The 16,849-nt window shown below is 52.2% G+C and overlaps 2 protein-coding genes across 5 annotated transcripts; one reads left to right on the top strand and one right to left on the bottom strand.

The window, feature by feature from the left end:
• Nucleotides 1–602: 602 nt before the first annotated feature.
• On the bottom strand, nucleotides 603–11,450 carry ZNF76 (zinc finger protein 76). Of its 4 annotated transcripts, none has more exons than XM_052815114.1 (15): nucleotides 11,417–11,450; nucleotides 9,888–10,079; nucleotides 8,501–8,581; nucleotides 7,260–7,337; nucleotides 6,905–7,107; nucleotides 6,017–6,094; nucleotides 5,495–5,614; nucleotides 5,166–5,241; nucleotides 4,685–4,810; nucleotides 4,139–4,318; nucleotides 3,615–3,848; nucleotides 3,105–3,241; nucleotides 2,150–2,302; nucleotides 1,927–2,040; nucleotides 603–1,565 (listed from the first exon to the last, which is right to left on the bottom strand). In XM_052815114.1, the coding sequence occupies exons 2-15, from the start codon at nucleotides 9,958–9,960 to the stop codon at nucleotides 1,461–1,463; spliced, it is 1,758 nt and encodes a 585-aa protein (XP_052671074.1). In that variant the 5' UTR covers nucleotides 9,961–10,079; nucleotides 11,417–11,450; the 3' UTR covers nucleotides 603–1,460. The 4 variants fall into 4 exon arrangements, with proteins under 4 accessions (XP_052671074.1, XP_052671072.1, XP_052671073.1 ...); XM_052815112.1 differs by lacking the exon at nucleotides 11,417–11,450 and adding an exon at nucleotides 11,314–11,383; XM_052815113.1 differs by lacking the exon at nucleotides 11,417–11,450 and adding an exon at nucleotides 10,770–11,155.
• Nucleotides 11,451–12,207: 757 nt separating this feature from the next.
• On the top strand, nucleotides 12,208–15,948 carry RPL10A (ribosomal protein L10a). Its single transcript, XM_052815116.1, has 6 exons — nucleotides 12,208–12,296; nucleotides 12,515–12,589; nucleotides 12,694–12,774; nucleotides 13,143–13,291; nucleotides 14,221–14,393; nucleotides 15,748–15,948. The coding sequence occupies exons 1-6, from the start codon at nucleotides 12,292–12,294 to the stop codon at nucleotides 15,916–15,918; spliced, it is 654 nt and encodes a 217-aa protein (XP_052671076.1). The 5' UTR covers nucleotides 12,208–12,291; the 3' UTR covers nucleotides 15,919–15,948.
• Nucleotides 15,949–16,849: the final 901 nt, after the last annotated feature.

A 16,849-nucleotide genomic window follows, 5' to 3' on the forward strand; every position in this document is an offset into this window, starting at 1 on the left:
TGCAGAAACCTCTTCCTCTGCAAACTCCTCTGGTATATCCGAAAAATAAACCGCCTGATTTGCTGGGAGCCTGCACTGATGTTAGGTTTACAGCTGGACTCAATGATCTTAAAGGTCTTTTCCAACCTAAATTGTTCTTTGATTCTATGGTGCTCTCTACGCTGGCTGTGTCCACAAACTGCCCCAGGCAGAGGTACACAGCAGAGGGGCTGAGGTTACTCCTGCTGGGTCGAGGAAGCCAGCCCAGGTCTCTCTCCCCAGCTCAGAGGGTTGTAGGATGCGTTCACAGACACATTTTCTTGTATTGACACAATTCCCTTAATCTAGGCTTGCAGGAGTCCTTGGAGGAGTCAAGGCCTGATCTGAGATTCAAGAGACAGCTCTTAGCCCCTCTAAGACACGCTGAGAGCTCAGAGGCTACAACTCATCTTGCTCGCATCACTCCTCAATGCTGTTTTTGGATAATCGCTGCACTTTTGGTGAAGTCAACAAATCTCCTGAACTTCCTTAATCCTTACATCTGCAAACAGTAACATCCCTCCCACCCTCTGCCAGCCACTGGCCCCAGGGACTGAAAGAGAGAAAGGTGTTTCTTTTTTTTAAAAAGAAAACTTTTAATTTGTTTTATTTTAACTCAGTATTTACATCCAAGTCTAGCTCAGCCCCCAACAAGTGCTGGTTGGCTTCGGAGGAGGGAGTGCTTTGCTCTGCTCCACAGTGCTGAGTCTGCCAACAAAGTTTGCTTGAGAGCAGAATGTGATAAAAAGATGGGAGAATTACTGTCGGAGCCCATCCGGGCGCTCGCTCCAGCGTCAGGAACTGGTCACCGCTCCAGACGCTGAACCCAGGACAGCCTGGGCTTGCTTTGATGGGGCTTTATTGCTTCTGTGCATATGCTGCCCGCTTGTCCCTTATCTGGAGGGGTGGGCAGGAAAGGGGAGCTGTTAGACCATTCCTAGAGGGAGAGGGCAGGAAGTGCCTCTCCAAAAAAATTTTGTACTCCCAGAGACTGCTGAAATCTCTGTGGCTCCACCCCTGCTGCAGAAGACTGACAGGTCTTGGAAATCTCAGCCATGAAGAAATAAATACTAGAAGACACAATCTGCCATCTCCTCCAGACAGAGGGAGTCAGTGCCCAAGGCAAGGAGCAGGGAAGTTTCTGCTCAGAGCCCAGGAAAACAGCAGAGCCTCCAGGAGAAGGCAGCAGCCAAGAGTCTGACATCCCTCCATGGAGAGAAGAGCCCTTCGAACAGCGTCACTCCAGTAGCCCAGCGCTGCCGGCACCAGCTCTCATCGCCTGCGTGGTGCACTCGCTGGCCGCTGGTCTTGGACACCTTCCCTCGCTCGTGTACCGCACCTCTTCTGCGCGCCAGCCGGCCCGGTTCCTGCTGCTCCTGACGCCCCCGGGGAGAACAGGCTCAGGCTGCTGGCTCTCCCTGCCCGGGAGGCTCTGCAGGGTCTCAGCACCCATTCTCAGACACGGCTGCCTCAAGTGTTACGGGTTCATGCTGGATTGCTGCTGCGGCCATGCTGATGGCTTCCTCCAGGCTCTGCTGTTCTTCTAGCTAGTGGAGGAAAGAGAGAGATAACACTGTCCTCCCAAAAGGTGGGCTCGGGAGGTGCGGGCTCGCTCAGGGCAGCCCCCAGCAGGACAGAGGTGTGAGGGATCGGCAGTGGGTGACACAGGTATGAACCAGAGGCGCAAAGCAGAGACAGACATGGCTACGATGGGGAAAGGCTGTTTACAAAGGAGCATTCTGCAATCCGAGGAGCATGGCCCTGCTCTCCTCTATACACAGGGCATCTGAGAATTAAGGAGCAAGCACCCTGGGCAAGAGGCAACGCAGCAGAGCGAGAGGGCAAGTGCTGAAGCCAGTGGGTAGATGGAGGCAAACAAAAGGGAACGTGGCAGGAGCTGTGTGGTACCTGCACTGCAATGTGGGTGCCGTTGGCAGTAGCCAGCAATGTCACCTGCTGATGACGGAGGGATGTGATGGCTGATTCTTCAGACACTACTGCCCCAGAAGTGACTATGGTAACCTAGGAAAAGTTAAGATGAAAAATGATCGTGTTTTAAAAGAAAACACAGTTCCCTTCTAGCAGGCTGTTTCTCCACAGGGAAAAGGGAAGGTCCCAGTTTTGTCTGTACCGGCTGCGTCTCGGTGCCAGCAGTGTTGGCCACAGTCACGGTGTGTGTGTCATCACCCGCCAGCTCTTCCTCAGGCACGGCGAGGGCACCGCTTTGCGTCACCATGCTGATTGCACTGCCCAGGGCCTGCAGGTCTTCCTGTGACAAACTGACCTGGGTGGGATAACAGTGGATGCTTTCAGCAAGGATGGCTTCTCAGGAAGCCTTACCCAACTCTTGAGTTTAGCAACACAAAGGTCTCAGTAAGGATGAAATAGACTCTCCTCCTCTGCATGCAAGACCTACGGCACAAAGAACTCCAAGGACTTTGCCCAGGGTCATGGACAGAATCGATGGGAGAACTCACAGACCTCAGGTCTCCAGTCCTCCCCCTTCTACCACACCTCCCCTTCCCATTTAGCATCTTCTCTCCAGGCTTTGAAGGGACAGCCTGTGCACTGCTGCAGCAGAAACATCTCAGACCAAGAGGAAACAAGCATTACTCGTGGCAGCTGTTTCCTTTGCCCCATGCCACAGAAGGGAGTTTTTCCCAGTCAGCACAAGAGCAGCTGGTGGAGGGAAGTACAAGAAAAGCACTGCCGTATACAAATGATGAAAAAACAATCTCCAAATGCAGCCTGTGTCAGCAGAAATTGGGAGCTGCCTCTTGACAGCTGTCCGGGAGGTGAGCGCTGCCAGGCACTGTGCACAAGTCAGGGCAAACACCTGCAAGACCCTGTGCAGCAAGAAGGCGAGCTGGGGACCAGAGACCCATTCTTTACCCTCCACATCAAGACTGCAGCAATGGGATAAAGCTGTAAGAGGGGAGCCCTCATGACAGACAGAGCCCATGAAGGCCCAGGGTCTGTTTTACACTGAAAAAAAGCCTTAAAGAGAACACCAAGGCTGAGTAGAGGCAGAATCTCACTCAGGTAACTGTTGTTCTCCACATGCTGGAGGGTGTCAGTGTCCATACCTGCTCTGTCCCATCCTGAGAGATAAGCGAGACCTGCGTAGGCATACCATCTTCCTCCTCCTCTTCATCTTCCTCCATCTCTGACAGGAAAGCAATATGCTGGCTTTTCATAGGAGAGTCTCTGTCAGCAGCGGCAGCTGAGTCAGGGAAGGGGAAGAGCAAAAGGGGTGAGAGAATCAGAGCGTGAAAGCACAAGCCTGACCCCGGGACCTGCCTGTTGCCTGAAGGGCCAGCACAGAAGTGCACAAGAAGAAGGGTCTTTACCTCTCCGTGTACTACAGGATGGGCAGGAGTCTGTTCCTGACCCGTGACATACAGCGAGGACCATGGGGAGCCCTTTTCTCTCATCTGTGACACAGATTTGGGTTTGATGGGGGAAGGCAGGAGGCCACAGCACAGACCTGGGTCTGAGAGAGGGGAGCGGCTGCAGGCTCTTGCTGTCATCTCTCTCCCCTTTGCCGCACGGCCTGACCCAAGCCTGCCGCAGGTGATGGGGCAGTGGTTGCTCACCCTCCAGCTGCTGCTGTTCGTAGAGGGCCTGTTCGCTCTCCTCCGTGGCCTCCAGCTCGCCGTGGCTGCTGCGCTTGTGCATGGCCAGCGTGGAGGTCTGGCGGTAGGTCTTCCCACAACTATTGCAGGTGTAGGGCTTGCAGTGCGTGTGGACCACGTGGTGCTTGTAGAGGCTGGAATACTCAGTGAAGCGCTTTCCACAGCCTGGCACAGTGCACATGTACGGCTTCTCTCCTAGGGCAGAGGCCACAGAGCAGAGCTTAACCCACTCACCCTCCTCATGCTCTGGGAAGGGATTCCCCATCAAGAGGGAATAGCTGGAGACAGACCAGTGGAACAATAATCAGTCCAACAAAGCAATTCCTATTTCCTTTAGCTCCCTGGCTACCCCCAGATCTACCCCTGCAATGCCTGGCCTGGAAACGACCATTTCAGTCCCACAGATTTCCCTGCTGCCACAGGCTGTGAGTGCAGCCAGCTGACTGGGGCGAAGCTGTCTGCATTTCACCCTCTCCTCCTCTTACCTGTGTGGATTCTCATGTGGTTCTTGTAATTGGTGGCACTGGTGAAGCCCCTTCCGCAGTTGGGCTCCGGACACATGTACGGCCGCTCGCCTGTATGCGTTCGGATGTGAACCTTGCGGATGTTGGATGTGGTAAAGGAGCGGCCACAGCCCACAAAGGGGCACTTGAAGGGACGCTCGCCTGCATTGACAGAGTAACGTGGATGAGAGTCCTGTTACAACACAGCTACCTGGAATGCCCTGGACACCTGTATCCCTTCACTCCTCCACAGTATTACAACAACAAGACCTCAAATCAGACCCAACTGCTGGCACATTTCCTCTAGCAACATTGGCATCACCACCCTCTTTGCTCTGCTGTTCATAACCGAGTTGAGAATCCCTAGTACTACTTCTCCTATCTGTCTACTTCTGTCTGAAGACAACTTCAGTTCTGCCTTGCTTCATGCAAGATACAAAAAGGCATGTCCTGGACAAAGGCTGAAGCAGTACTTTATCTTGGAGACCCTTTCAATGGGCAGCTCAGTTCTCTTCCAGCACTGCTCACCTGTGTGTGTCCGGATGTGTTTCTGTAGATCACCAGATGTTTTGAAGGCTTTGCTACACACGTCTTCTGGACACTTGTATGGTTTCTCACCAGTATGTGTTCTCACGTGGCTCTTCAGCCCATACCCTGTCCAGGAAAGAAACCACAATTAATTTTGTAACGAGAAGGAAGTAATATGGCAAGCTGCGTACAACCTCTCAGTTCATGCGTTTTTGAATGTCTGTCCTGTGTCTGCAAAACTGAAGGGGAAGAAATATCCGAACAGCCTCACAACGCCACTGACAACTCAGCTTCTTCCTGTAACTCCTTTAATCTGTCCATAATCAATTAAGTCCCAGGCAGTCTCCCATGCTGCAATTCCTTCTCAGAATGGTTTAAAAGCTATGCTCATTGCACTCTGCTGGAAAAAACCCAGGGCTGATACTCAAGAGTGGTTTGGACTGGACAGAAAACAAAATTTGCTCAAAAGAGAAATTGTTACCTGTAGCGAATGCTTTCCCACAGCCTGGGAAGTCGCATGTATATGGCCGGTCACCTGTGTGAGCACGTTCATGTACCTGGAAAAGAAAGAACAGGTCCCTAAAATGAGGTCCAAGACAAGGAGGAAGGAAAACAGTGTGAAGAAATCTAGCTGGTGGAGAGAATCTGAAGTTCTGTGTTGGATTTCACCTTGGCCAAGTAATACACCTGGATCTCTTGGGGAGCCCAGCACACAACTCAGCCTTTTGTATAGCAGCATTCTGATCTGGCACTGTAACATGGGGACATGTCTGGTCTGCACACTGCATGGCTGCATGTTACCTGCTTTACCTTTAGATGGTGGGCAGTGGTATAGAGGCGGCCACAGCCTTTGTACCCACAACGGAAAGCTCTACTGCCAGCCTGCTGCCCCTTCTCATTGCTGTGCACTTCCTCCTCCTGCAAATCCTGCTGAGAGACATATGGAAATTAATTCAGCGAGCCACTACAGCAGGCTTCGCAAAGCCCACACAAATCATTTCCCTCCTTGCCATACATATGCACTCCTTCAGTTATTCTCACAAAAACCTGTTCCTACAAACACAACTTGTGCACATATGGTAAAACCCAGGTGACAGGGCAAGGGTCTAGGAACCAGCATTTCCCATTCCCACCTCCCAGCTCACTGGGTGTTCTCAGGCATGTAACTCACCTCTCTGTGCTTCACTTAGTTCGTTTGTAAAACTTGCAGCTAATATATTTGCTAACCTTGCAGAGAAGCCACAAAGCTTTTTTAATTACTAGCTGGCAAAGCACTCTGCATCAAGAGAAGTTCGGCCTAGTTTCAGAAATGCATCACTGAAAAATTCAGACCTGGGAAGGGATGTTGCTGGAGTCCTCACTCTTCATACAGCAGGTGTCTGTCACTCCCTCCTCTTCCTCATCAGACACCTGCAAGTAAAGAAGCACAGGCACTGTTCGTGCAGCAACCCAAGCAGGAAGGCATTCACATCAGCAGTGCCACTTCCCTCTTCTCCAGAGAGCTAGGGGAGGCTGGTCCTACCACAGCAGAAAGGTCTCCATCGGCAAATCTTAATGCTGCCCAGCTGAGCAGTGTCAGTACACTCCTGGTAGCCCCTTCTCACACACCACCATGAAGATGGGAGAAAATGGTAGCACCCAAGACATTCAGATGGGGCACTGCAGTGACAACACATTAGGATCTGAAGCTATTTTGGTTTTTGAGGCCTTTGTCAACATGGGGAACAGTGGCCATAACTTAGCAACTCCTGATATGTAAAAGGCTAGTCTCGATCTGCTGCCTGAATCATCTGTGGAAAAGAACATCAAACCCACATGGCATTATGAGAAACCCAGGCAAACAGAAAGAGAACACCTACAAGGAGGGACATTTAAAGCAAGAAAAAAAAAAATCCAAGCTGTATCACAGCAGCTCTCTGCTCTTCCCAAATCTGGGCCCGCAGCAGGTTAAGGGTGGCAGGCCCAGAACTCTGTAGGAACTAGCTAGAGGGTCCAGCAGGAAACTGCTCCGTTCTAGGTCCTTAACTGTCAGCCACCTGTCAGCGGTGGCACTCTCACTGGAGCCCTGTCCAGTTTCTCTTCTCAAAGCTGGCACTGCTGAAAAACAAATATACCGAAGTACTAATGAAGGAGGACACTTAAACCCCAGGCCAAAGGTGGACTACTACACCAGCCCCTCAGCGCTGCTGGCAGACCATGAAAGAAGTGTTGCTTCCTCACCTTACTGGTGTACTGCTTTAATGCATTAATGGTCTCAACATCAAAGGCATCGTCTGCCTCCTCTCCAGCCAACTCCTCTAGCCCAGTTTCTGCCTGCACTTCCAGGATGGTGCTGCCAGGTGGCATGATAACAGGACGATGTATGTAGGCAGTGGAGCCATCCTCCAGCTGGATGGCCTCGAAGGTGCTGGGGTCATAACTTTCTACAAGAGGAAACGAATAAAATCAAATGTAAAAGAGCTGCTGAGTGCGAGGCACTCTTCATCTCCCTGGACTACCTACAGCCTTGGAAATCTGTGACACTTTAGCAGCTTTTACTCCAGCTGCCAAGGGAAGAACAGGGAACACTCTTTACCTTTAGCCGTGTTGTGTATGTAGGCCATGCTGCCATCTTCCAACACCACTGGCTGACCGTCTTCAAAAGCCACAGACTCTAAAGAAAAAAATTCACCCACCTTACTGGAAGACTCAGATGGGATGGAGGGGATACTGCATCAGTTCCTGAACCCTACAGTATTCACACCCACAGAAGAGGATACAGCAGGGCTGCCTGCTTGCACTGAAGGTCAACCACAACTATAGGTTTTAAGACACCATTTGAGCCCTTCTGACATGAATTATGAGGTTTTTAAGGCTTCATGCATAGATTCACCACACTTCTTTAGCTCACTGGGGTAATGCAGTATCTCACTAATTCCAAAATGCCAGACTATGTCCTGGACAAGAATGACGGCTCTGGCACAGGGGTAAGTAAAGGAGAACACAAATATCCCATGGCAGCACGGGGAGGAAGGAAAACCCATCTCACTGTGCTTGTGCATTTGGAGGCAGGGAACAGGATGAAGGGAGGGAAGGGACACAGCCAGGCATACAAAGTGGGTTTCAAGCAACTTTTTAAGAACAGAAAAGGGAGGTGGCATAGAAGTTGCTTGGGAGGGTGAAGGAAGGACTGCACAAAGCAACAGAGCTCTTTCTACTACCTGCCCTTTTACATCTTATCATGGTCAGGGAGTATTTCTCTGTGCCACTCTGGTGTCTCCCACATGAAATGAATTCCCATCACCTCTCAGATTAATTAATGTCACCTCATTTCAGAGGTGACATTGGCTGATGGGTCAATGACCAAGGTGGTATTGCTTCCAACAATCCCCACCCTCCCCCGCCAAACACCTATTCCAGAAGTAATATATTATCTCACAGTTCAGAGGAAATTCCTGTCCAACTGCTCCCACGTGAAACAAACTTTGTTTGGGCTCTAGAGTTGGCACAAACACAGCACACAGCTTGCCAGCCTTGCTTGTAGACTTGGGATCTGTCAGACTGACAACTGTGAGAGAGCCCACAGGTGAAACAACACTTAAACATTTGCTCACACCACCAGCAAATTTGCCTTCTTGTCAGACTGCTAAAAACTTTGCAGGAAATCACATGTTCTATGTCCTTGCTCATTCAACCTCAAAACCATGGGCAAGAAAAAAACCCCTACACCTATAAGGACTTCTTAAAACTAATAAAGGAACCCGACTGTTGGAACACAGACAATTGCTGTTACATCTACAACATCCTTCTAAAAAGAGGTGAATTTATGGTCCTCACCTTTCTGAACTGTCACCTGATGGATATAAGCTGTGGTCCCATCTTCAAGTTCAATGACTTGCCCTTCAATCAGCTTTTCACCTGAAACAGTTAAAAAAATGCCATCAGCACTGCCTGCAAAGTCCAGTCTTCCTGGTCCCATGAGCTGTCCCCTTTGCTGCATCTTCACAAGGAAACCAGTCGCACGAAGACAGCGAAACTGTTACTTATAAGCTGTTATTTATCAAGCTTTCCCCTGAATAGCCATAGAGGCACTTAACTTCCCAGAAATGCTGGAGCTCCCCTTTCCTAGGCAGGAGGATACAAGACAAAGAACCTCAGTCATCACTTCTTTACAGGCTGCCCTTCACAGCTCTGTAAGCCAAGAGGCAGAAAGAATGAGGTGTGCTAAGCTTTTTGGATCTAAAGTAGAAAGCAATTACACTTGTGCTGGAGAAAAAAAATAAAGTGGGAGCTTTTAACAGCATCAGCAAGGGCCTGAAGATTCATTTTCTTCTGCTTTGGTGGAAGATGAACTCTTGGAAAAAAATTACAGGACCCTTGATGGTAGACTGGACTCTTAAAATAGTGTAACTCTGAGTAACCCTGTAATAACGTTTAAGTTAGCAAATTATTTGATGCAGAGAGAACATTGCTCTATCCCCTTGAGCAGAGGAATCCAGGTTGCTTTCACCTGGTGCACAATGTTTGGGGGGGGTCACAAAACCTCGTGGTTTTCAAGATAGTCCAGCTCCACACATGTAATAAACTTGCAGTGAGTTTGCACAGAAAAGAGAGCAAGAAAGCAATCCCCAGGACATGAAGCCTCACAACTCAACCATCCTGTTCCACAGGCTGGGAAACAGCGTGTTCCTTTTCTCAGGAACAGTGGGTGGTGAAGGAAGGAGCACCTCACAAACAACAAAATAAGGGCAGGTGTTGAATTTGGCACTAATATCTCTTCAATTAACCAATGCCAAGCTCAGCACCCCTTTGAGTGAGAAAAGCACTACTGTGAACCAAATTCTATGCATCTCAGTGAAGTAAGTGGTTAGCTTCAGGTGAAGTTTTGGTTGAAGAGGGTCCTGCAGGCCATAGCGTGAACTCCCATTTCCCCAGTTACCCTGGGGGGAACAGGGCTCACTCTAGTCTGAAGAGAACCTTCATTTTCTACAGCAACAGCTCTCCCATCTCCAAATCTTTATTTCCAAATGAGAGGCATGTTTTATTTCTGCCACCTCACTCTTCTGTGCAAATCTAACAGATAGCTGCTAGCTTCCTGTACCAAGCAATCATACAAGATATACGAGAGCTCACTTGCCGTGAGGGCACTTTTGATAAGTCTGACTTTAATTTCACAGTGTCAATCAAGAGACTTTTAGACTTTGCAGCCCAAATGAACCATTACCTTTGACAGCCTGCTGAATGTAGGCTGTCGTCCCGTCACTAAGGGTCACTGCTTGCAAGCCCAAGCTCTCCATCCTGCCCCGATGACTGGTCCTCAGACATGAATTTCACTTTACTCAGCGTGCTCGCAGAGAGCACCAGGACCCAGAGCAAGAGGTTTGTGGATCAGCAAGTTGTCTTCTTTGTTGCAAGCCTTAAATAAAAAGAACAATTCAAATTTTATCTTTTCCCAACATACGTATACTCACTTTTGCACATTAAGAAAGGTTTGAATGGCAAACTATTTTGGAGATTATAAAGGATTAAACTGGACAAAAGATGCACCCCTTCCCATACTGATGGCAGGCAGGGCTAACAATCTATTCCACAGACAAATACAAGATAAAGCTTATCAAGCCAGTGAACTGGCAGACTCTTTTTAGAGATAGTGCAAATGCCACATTCAAGCCTTCCCACCCTCCAAATGATCTGCAGGAAAGGTTTCTGAGTACTTTATAGTCTGAACCTACAGGCTGAGGGTGTCCTCTACTGCAAGAGGCAGGGGCAGGACGATGAGCTTTGTCCCTGGAAGCATCCTCATTCTCTCCTCCCTTTCCTGTCTAATTCCCAGCCTTCTGAGGAACAGAATTTCAGGCTATAAGCAGATGATGTTAAAACATCCACACCCCCATGAGAACATTTTGCTAAAGAGGCACTCTGCTGATAGGTTATCTTTAACAGCAGCTGCAGTGGATTCTTCATGAGTAATCTCTGAGATAGCCTAATATTTTATCATTTTGATTTCCAGGAACATGTCTGACCACTCTGTCTGTCACTGCAACACCCAGGGGTGAAGCCGGGCTTTATGCCACGCTTAGTGCCCTCTAACCTGAGTGCTCCCTACCCCTGACAGACAGCTCCTCTCCAGCTCCAGCAGATTCTGCCTGCTTTTAGGGCTGACACCTCCCGAGAGGACTTGCAGCTCGTTTCCCAGCAAAGGCTCCTTCCCAGCAGGGTCGCTGGGCACCGCTGGGGAATCGAGGCCCCTTTGAGCTGCTATGGCTGCCATGCAAACTGCTGTCAGCACTGCTGGAGGGGCTGCGACCCCCTGGAAGAGATGGGGCAGGCGCTGCCTGAGGAAAGCCAGGTGTAGGCTGCGGTGGGAAGCCACCCAGGGCATGACAAGGGACGTGCCTCCCGCGTCAGGGCGGGCTGGGGACAGGGCAGGGCCGGGCAGGGCCTGGCGCCCTGAGGAGCAGGACGGGGCTTGGCGCCATGGCGAGCCCTGAGGGGAGCGCCAGGGCGGGACAGGCCCAGGTGCCGGCGGGGAGACACGGCGGGGCTCCCCCCGTGTTGTTAGCCCGGGGGGGTGGCGGCAGCAGCTCGCCGGGGCCCGGCTGCCATCTCCCCCCCCCCCTCAGGCCTCCCCCACCACCACTAGCACCGACCTGAGGAAACCCGACGGGACCGAGTCCGCCGCCTGACCGCCATGCACCGGGGCCCGGCCCCCTGCTCGCCCCGCCCCGCAACCCGCATAGCGACAGCGCCCACCGCCGCGCCTCAGCCTCCGGCAGCCCGCCACCCAGGTTCCGGGGCGCCGCGACACCGCCCTCCCCCCGGAACTGGGCTGGCAGGGCCGGTTTAGGGAGAGAGCCGCTGGGCGGCCAACATGCGCGCAGCTCAGCAGCGCATGCGCCGTGCCGGCATTGAAGCCGAAAGGCACAGCCTGCCCTCAGCAGCCTTGCGCTTCCCGGCTGGCGGGCAGCGCGGGCCTTCAGCGAGTCTCTGCCCGCGGAAACTTAATAAGGAGGTTTAATAGCACTGAAGCCCAAGAGGGGGAAGCTGTCCCAGCAGCAAGGCGTTGTGCCCCGGGAGCTCCTCCCGCAGGGGTTGCGACCCGTCTCCTTCCCGGCGGCTGCTGAGGGGAGGCTGGGGCTCCGGGGTTGCGTACCCTCATCACTGCGCTGTGGCCTGGTAGACTGAGACAGGAGGCAAAGAGACCACAGCCGTTCCTTTAACAACGGAGATACGGACGGGGAACTGCCCGCCGAGGGAAGCCGAGAGGCGGGGAAGGCGGTACGGCCCTCCAGCACCACACTCCGCCGCTCCCAGTATGGCGGCCACACGGTGCCACACTCCGCCGCTCCCAGCATGGCGCCCACCGTGCCACACTCCGCCGCTCCCAACATGGCGCCCACCGTGCCACACTCCGCCGCTCCCAACATGGCGCCCACCGTGCCACACCCCGCCGCTCCCAACATGGCGCCCACCGTGCCACACCCCGCCGCTCCCAACATGGCTGCCACACGGTGCCACACTCCGCCGCTCCCAGCATGGCCTCGAGCCCGAGTCTCGCGAGATTTCCCGCCTCTCTTTAGAGCGCTCAGGGTGGCGGCCCGCCCCTTCGGTCCCGACCAGCCGCCGCCATGAGGTGGGTGCCGGCCCGCCGCGCCATCCGCCGCCATCCGCGCCCGGCGGGAGGCTGCGGGGCCGTCCGGGCGGTTAGCGGGGGGCTGAGGGGGAGCGCGGATGGGCCCGGGCGGGCTCAGGGGCTTTGTGTCCCCTCCTTCCCCCTCCATCCCCGCGACCCGCAGGAGGCCCGGGCGGGGTCAGCCCTGAGCCCGCGTTGTCTTTCTCCCCCCCCCGCAGCAGCAAAGTCTCCCGCGACACCCTGTACGAGGCGGTGAAGGAGGTGCTGCAGGGCAGCAAGACCAAGAAGCGCAAGTAAGAAGCCCTGCACCATGACGGGACCGGCCGTGTGACAGGCCCCGGCGCTGGACCAGGGTCTCCCCGCTGGGCCCTCACCTGCACCCCCTTTCCTCCCTCAGGTTTGTGGAGACGGTGGAGCTGCAGATCAGCCTGAAGAACTACGACCCGCAGAAAGACAAGCGGTTCTCCGGCACCGTCAGGTTCGGCATCCTCTTGCTCCCACCCAGCCTTCGGCCTGTGCCCCCCCGCCGCCGCCCCGGTGCTGCCACGGGCCCTGCCGCAGGGCAGGCCGGCTGCCACGGCGGGAGGACGCAGCGCTGAACCGCACGGGTAGTTCAGAGCACCCCAGCTAAGTGGGTGCGGCTGGACGGACCCCTACCCTGGGTCTTAAAACATGAGGGGAGGTGTGGGAGGCCACTGGGCTGTCCCCACCGACCTGCTGGAGAAGGCAGGTTACGAGCTGTGGAGGAAGATTCCCAGGCGCTGTGGTAAGGTATCTCCGTGATGGATCCCATGGAAGTGTGTGTGGTGCTGGCGGTTCGTAGTAATTTGGACCTTCTGTCCCCAGGCTGAAGTCAACTCCACGGCCCAAGTTCTCGGTCTGCTTGCTGGGGGACCAGCAGCACTGCGATGAGGCCAAAGCGGTTGACATCCCTCACATGGACATAGAGGCTCTGAAGAAGCTCAACAAAAACAAGAAGCTGGTGAAGAAGCTGGGTGAGTGGTGGTGTGGATCGGGCTCTGAGTACCCTGGCTAACTTGGGAGGGCTGAGTAAGCAGGATGGTTTTCCCTGTGCTTGGATTTCTATGTCATAGTTAACTGCAGGGAATAGAAAGCTGACCAGAGTCAGCCTGAAGTACAGAAACCTGTCTAGAAACTACCCAGAAGAGCAAACAACCTGTTAGGAGTGCAGCCCTTCAGAAGTAAGGCTGCTGTCCTCCAGAAGGAAGGGGTGTAGGAAAATTGTTCCTGTCTACCTGAAGGTTTCACCCTCAGCTGGTGTTCCTCACTTCACTGGTCAGGGAGCTGGAATGCAGCAAAAGCTGAGTAAAGTTGGAGGTGAAAGTTTGCTTTAGTCTTGCAGTACTTAAATGGATAGAATGAAATTTGCCAATTTTCACTTGGTAAGGGATAAAATCCTTCCCTTCCTGCAAAGTCAAAGTCATTCTGATACATGTCTTAAGCAGAAAAGAAAAACTGCCCACTCAATCCATAATTAGCCATGGAACTATATGCAAGTAGGAAATGACATAGGATACCACAGCTGCTAGCTCTCTGAGATATGCAATCCGTCCATCCACACATGCACAGGCTGCAGTAGGAGGCTCCTGGTAGAGCTCCGAGTTCAGCATCTGTCACCTGTGGCTTGACAAATGCCAGTTTCTCAGGGAAATGAACTGAAATACGGTTAAGAGTATGCTGTCAGAATGTGAAGCTGGGTTCTGGTGGGTTTGGCTGTTGTGACAGGAGTAATTTCTAACATGTTACTAAAACCAGCTTGGGTTCAGGTAGGCAGGACTCTGAGAACATTGAAATGCACGTGTTGAGGGAAATTGAGCTGTGCAGCCTCAGCTGAGCCATTAGTTTCAAGCTCAGTGGAGGAGCTGAGAGTCCATCCTTACCTACATTGATTCTCTCCTCACAGCCAAGAAGTATGATGCCTTTCTGGCTTCCGAGTCCTTGATCAAGCAGATTCCTCGAATCCTAGGTCCAGGTCTGAACAAAGCCGGCAAATTCCCTTCTCTTCTCACTCACAATGAGAACCTGGTGGCCAAGGTTGATGAGGTCAAATCTACCATCAAATTTCAGATGAAGAAGGTAAAGCGCGGCGCTTTTCTTCACCACGGCAGCTACATACCTGAAGGTTATTTGTGATGGGTGATCACTTGTATGTGGCTGCGATCTCTGGTCTGGGCTGTAGGTGTCTCTCGAGCATCTTCCTAAAACAGCAGCCGGTGACATTCTCCTCTGCAGCAAAGGAGCATTCAGCAGCTAGCTGCAAAGGAGGAGTAATTTATCTGTGGCTGAAAGATCTTTGAGCACATAATTAGGAGATGAATTTGGTGTTTCAGTGCTGAGCACAATCAGTCATAATTAATGCTTCTTACAGTAAGTGGGTGACACTTGCAGGGTGGGGCCAGGCATGCCCCCGTGGGTCTGTGCACGCAGCAGTGCTTTGCCAGAGGCGAGTTTGGGACCTGACTCTGCAAGTGAACTTTGGAGCAGCTTTGCGGATATTTGCTCTTGCTGTCAAAAGGGATGTCAAGGCGTGCTGACTCTCTAAAACCAAAATAACCCTGTTCAGGCATTTTAATCTTGTGTCAGCGGTCTAAATGTGACTCATGGGTATTATTTAGAATTAACAGCTCTGCTCGCTGAGGTGCATCCTTGGACTCCAGCTGATCTGGGCCTAGGGGCACAACAACTGGGAGAACACAGCAAATGTGATAGTTTGTAAATGCTGGAGCATTTTAAGTAACTGAGCTAACGATGTCTTGACACTTGGCCTGTCAGCTCACTCGTAAATTCTTTTGTCTTCAGCCTGTGGGGAACATTGACTTACAAGCTTCTCGGCAAGGCTGGCAGGCAGAGGCTTGGCCTCTGTGTGCGTTATGTGCGGAAAGAAAGGGCTGGTGCCCAAAACAAAAAGTAAAGCTGGCGCCATGCTTAGCAGTGAAGTTTGGAGCTAATAGTCTGTACTGCGCCGGGTTAGCGGTTTGCAGGGCACATGCCAACGCTGCCTAATGAGCAGGGTGTGGGAGCGGAGTTAAACCAGAGGTCTGCTCCCGCTCCAGCGCCAGTTCAGCACAGCTCATGACACGTCCTTCCCGTTTCCCCATCTTGGGGAGGCAGCAGTGCTCCCTGCCTTCTGTTAAGTCGCCTTTGCACTCTGAGGAAGCCAGACCTACCCAAGCTGTTGTTCGGACAGAGATGATGTCCAGATGCTACCAGACATGTTCATGGGAGCCGCATGCCAAATATAATGAGCTCTGTGGAAACACCCATGGATAAGCTGGAGAAGTCATGTCCAGCTGAGAGAACATCAGATAATTTGATAGCCTGATGAGTTTAGGTCAGCACTGTGCTGTTTTGTCAGTTGCTTAGCTCTAATCTTTGATTTCCCTGCAAAACCTCTACCTGCATGAGTAACCTTCGTGTCCGTGTCCCCCAGGTGCTCTGTCTGGCTGTGGCTGTCGGTCACGTGAAGATGACAGAGGACGAACTTGTCTACAACATCCACCTGGCCATTAACTTTCTGGTGTCCTTGCTGAAGAAGAACTGGCAGAATGTGCGTGCTTTGTATATCAAGAGCACCATGGGGAAGCCCCAGCGCCTGTACTAATTGGGCAGCAATAAACTTTTAGGAAACCTACAGCTGTGTGTGGCTGTGTTCCTCCAAAACTTGTTGGGAAGGGTTTGCTAAAGAGCTGCTTGCTTCCTTGTGGCAAGAAAGGTCTCAAATGCTGTGTTGATCTGATAGGAACATGAATTCAAGTGGAGTATCAGACTGCTAGAGCTTTTGAGGGAACAAGCCTCATCATCCTGCATTCAGAGCAGGGCAGGGAGGGAGAACAGCTCCACTCGCATCCAGAACAAGAAAAACAGGTGCCTACTGCAGCTGAAGGAGCGTGGTGCAGGCAGAACTGCTCAGCAGTCATGCTTTAGCCCCAAGATCCCGCACTTCACCCACAGAGGGGACCCTTACCTTGTGCTGCAGTTGTGTGAAGCCATCCTGTGTGTAGGACTCTGCCTTGTCTGACAGCCTCTCTACATGGGGGGGGGGGGGGCACTTGCATTTATAGGTTTCTGCTGCCCCCCCCCAACCAGTGACGGGCCACAGGGACCTGCCCAGCAGCAGCTCATGAGGACTTGATGGGTGTCTTCCAGCTGGCCCCAGTTACCCACAGGATCCCGAGGAATGGAGGGTGCTGGGGGGGGTATGTGGGGTGGGAGCTACAGCTCAGCAAAGGGGTTGGGGCCAAGGTAAAGAGTATTTTCCAACCCCTCTGAGCTAGTGCCTGTCCAACTCCATGTTCTGGGTTAAAATGAGATATGATGCTTCTAATTAATGTATATAAATAAATACATTGTATAAATACATTACTGGCGAGCTTATGGAAGTGTGTAGGATTTAAGCTTCTGGGGGAAAAAAAAAAAAGCCCTACGCCCTTGAAAAGAGTTTGTCTTAGCATCCGAGGGAACAAAACAATGAAAATAGCTTTGGATCCTGCTGTTAGAAACCTTTAAAATAAGCATCAGAGCCAGTTTTTGAA

The sequence above is a fragment of the Harpia harpyja genome, chromosome 19, assembly GCF_026419915.1.
Source record: "Harpia harpyja isolate bHarHar1 chromosome 19, bHarHar1 primary haplotype, whole genome shotgun sequence".
NCBI classification, from domain to species: domain Eukaryota; kingdom Metazoa; phylum Chordata; class Aves; order Accipitriformes; family Accipitridae; genus Harpia; species Harpia harpyja.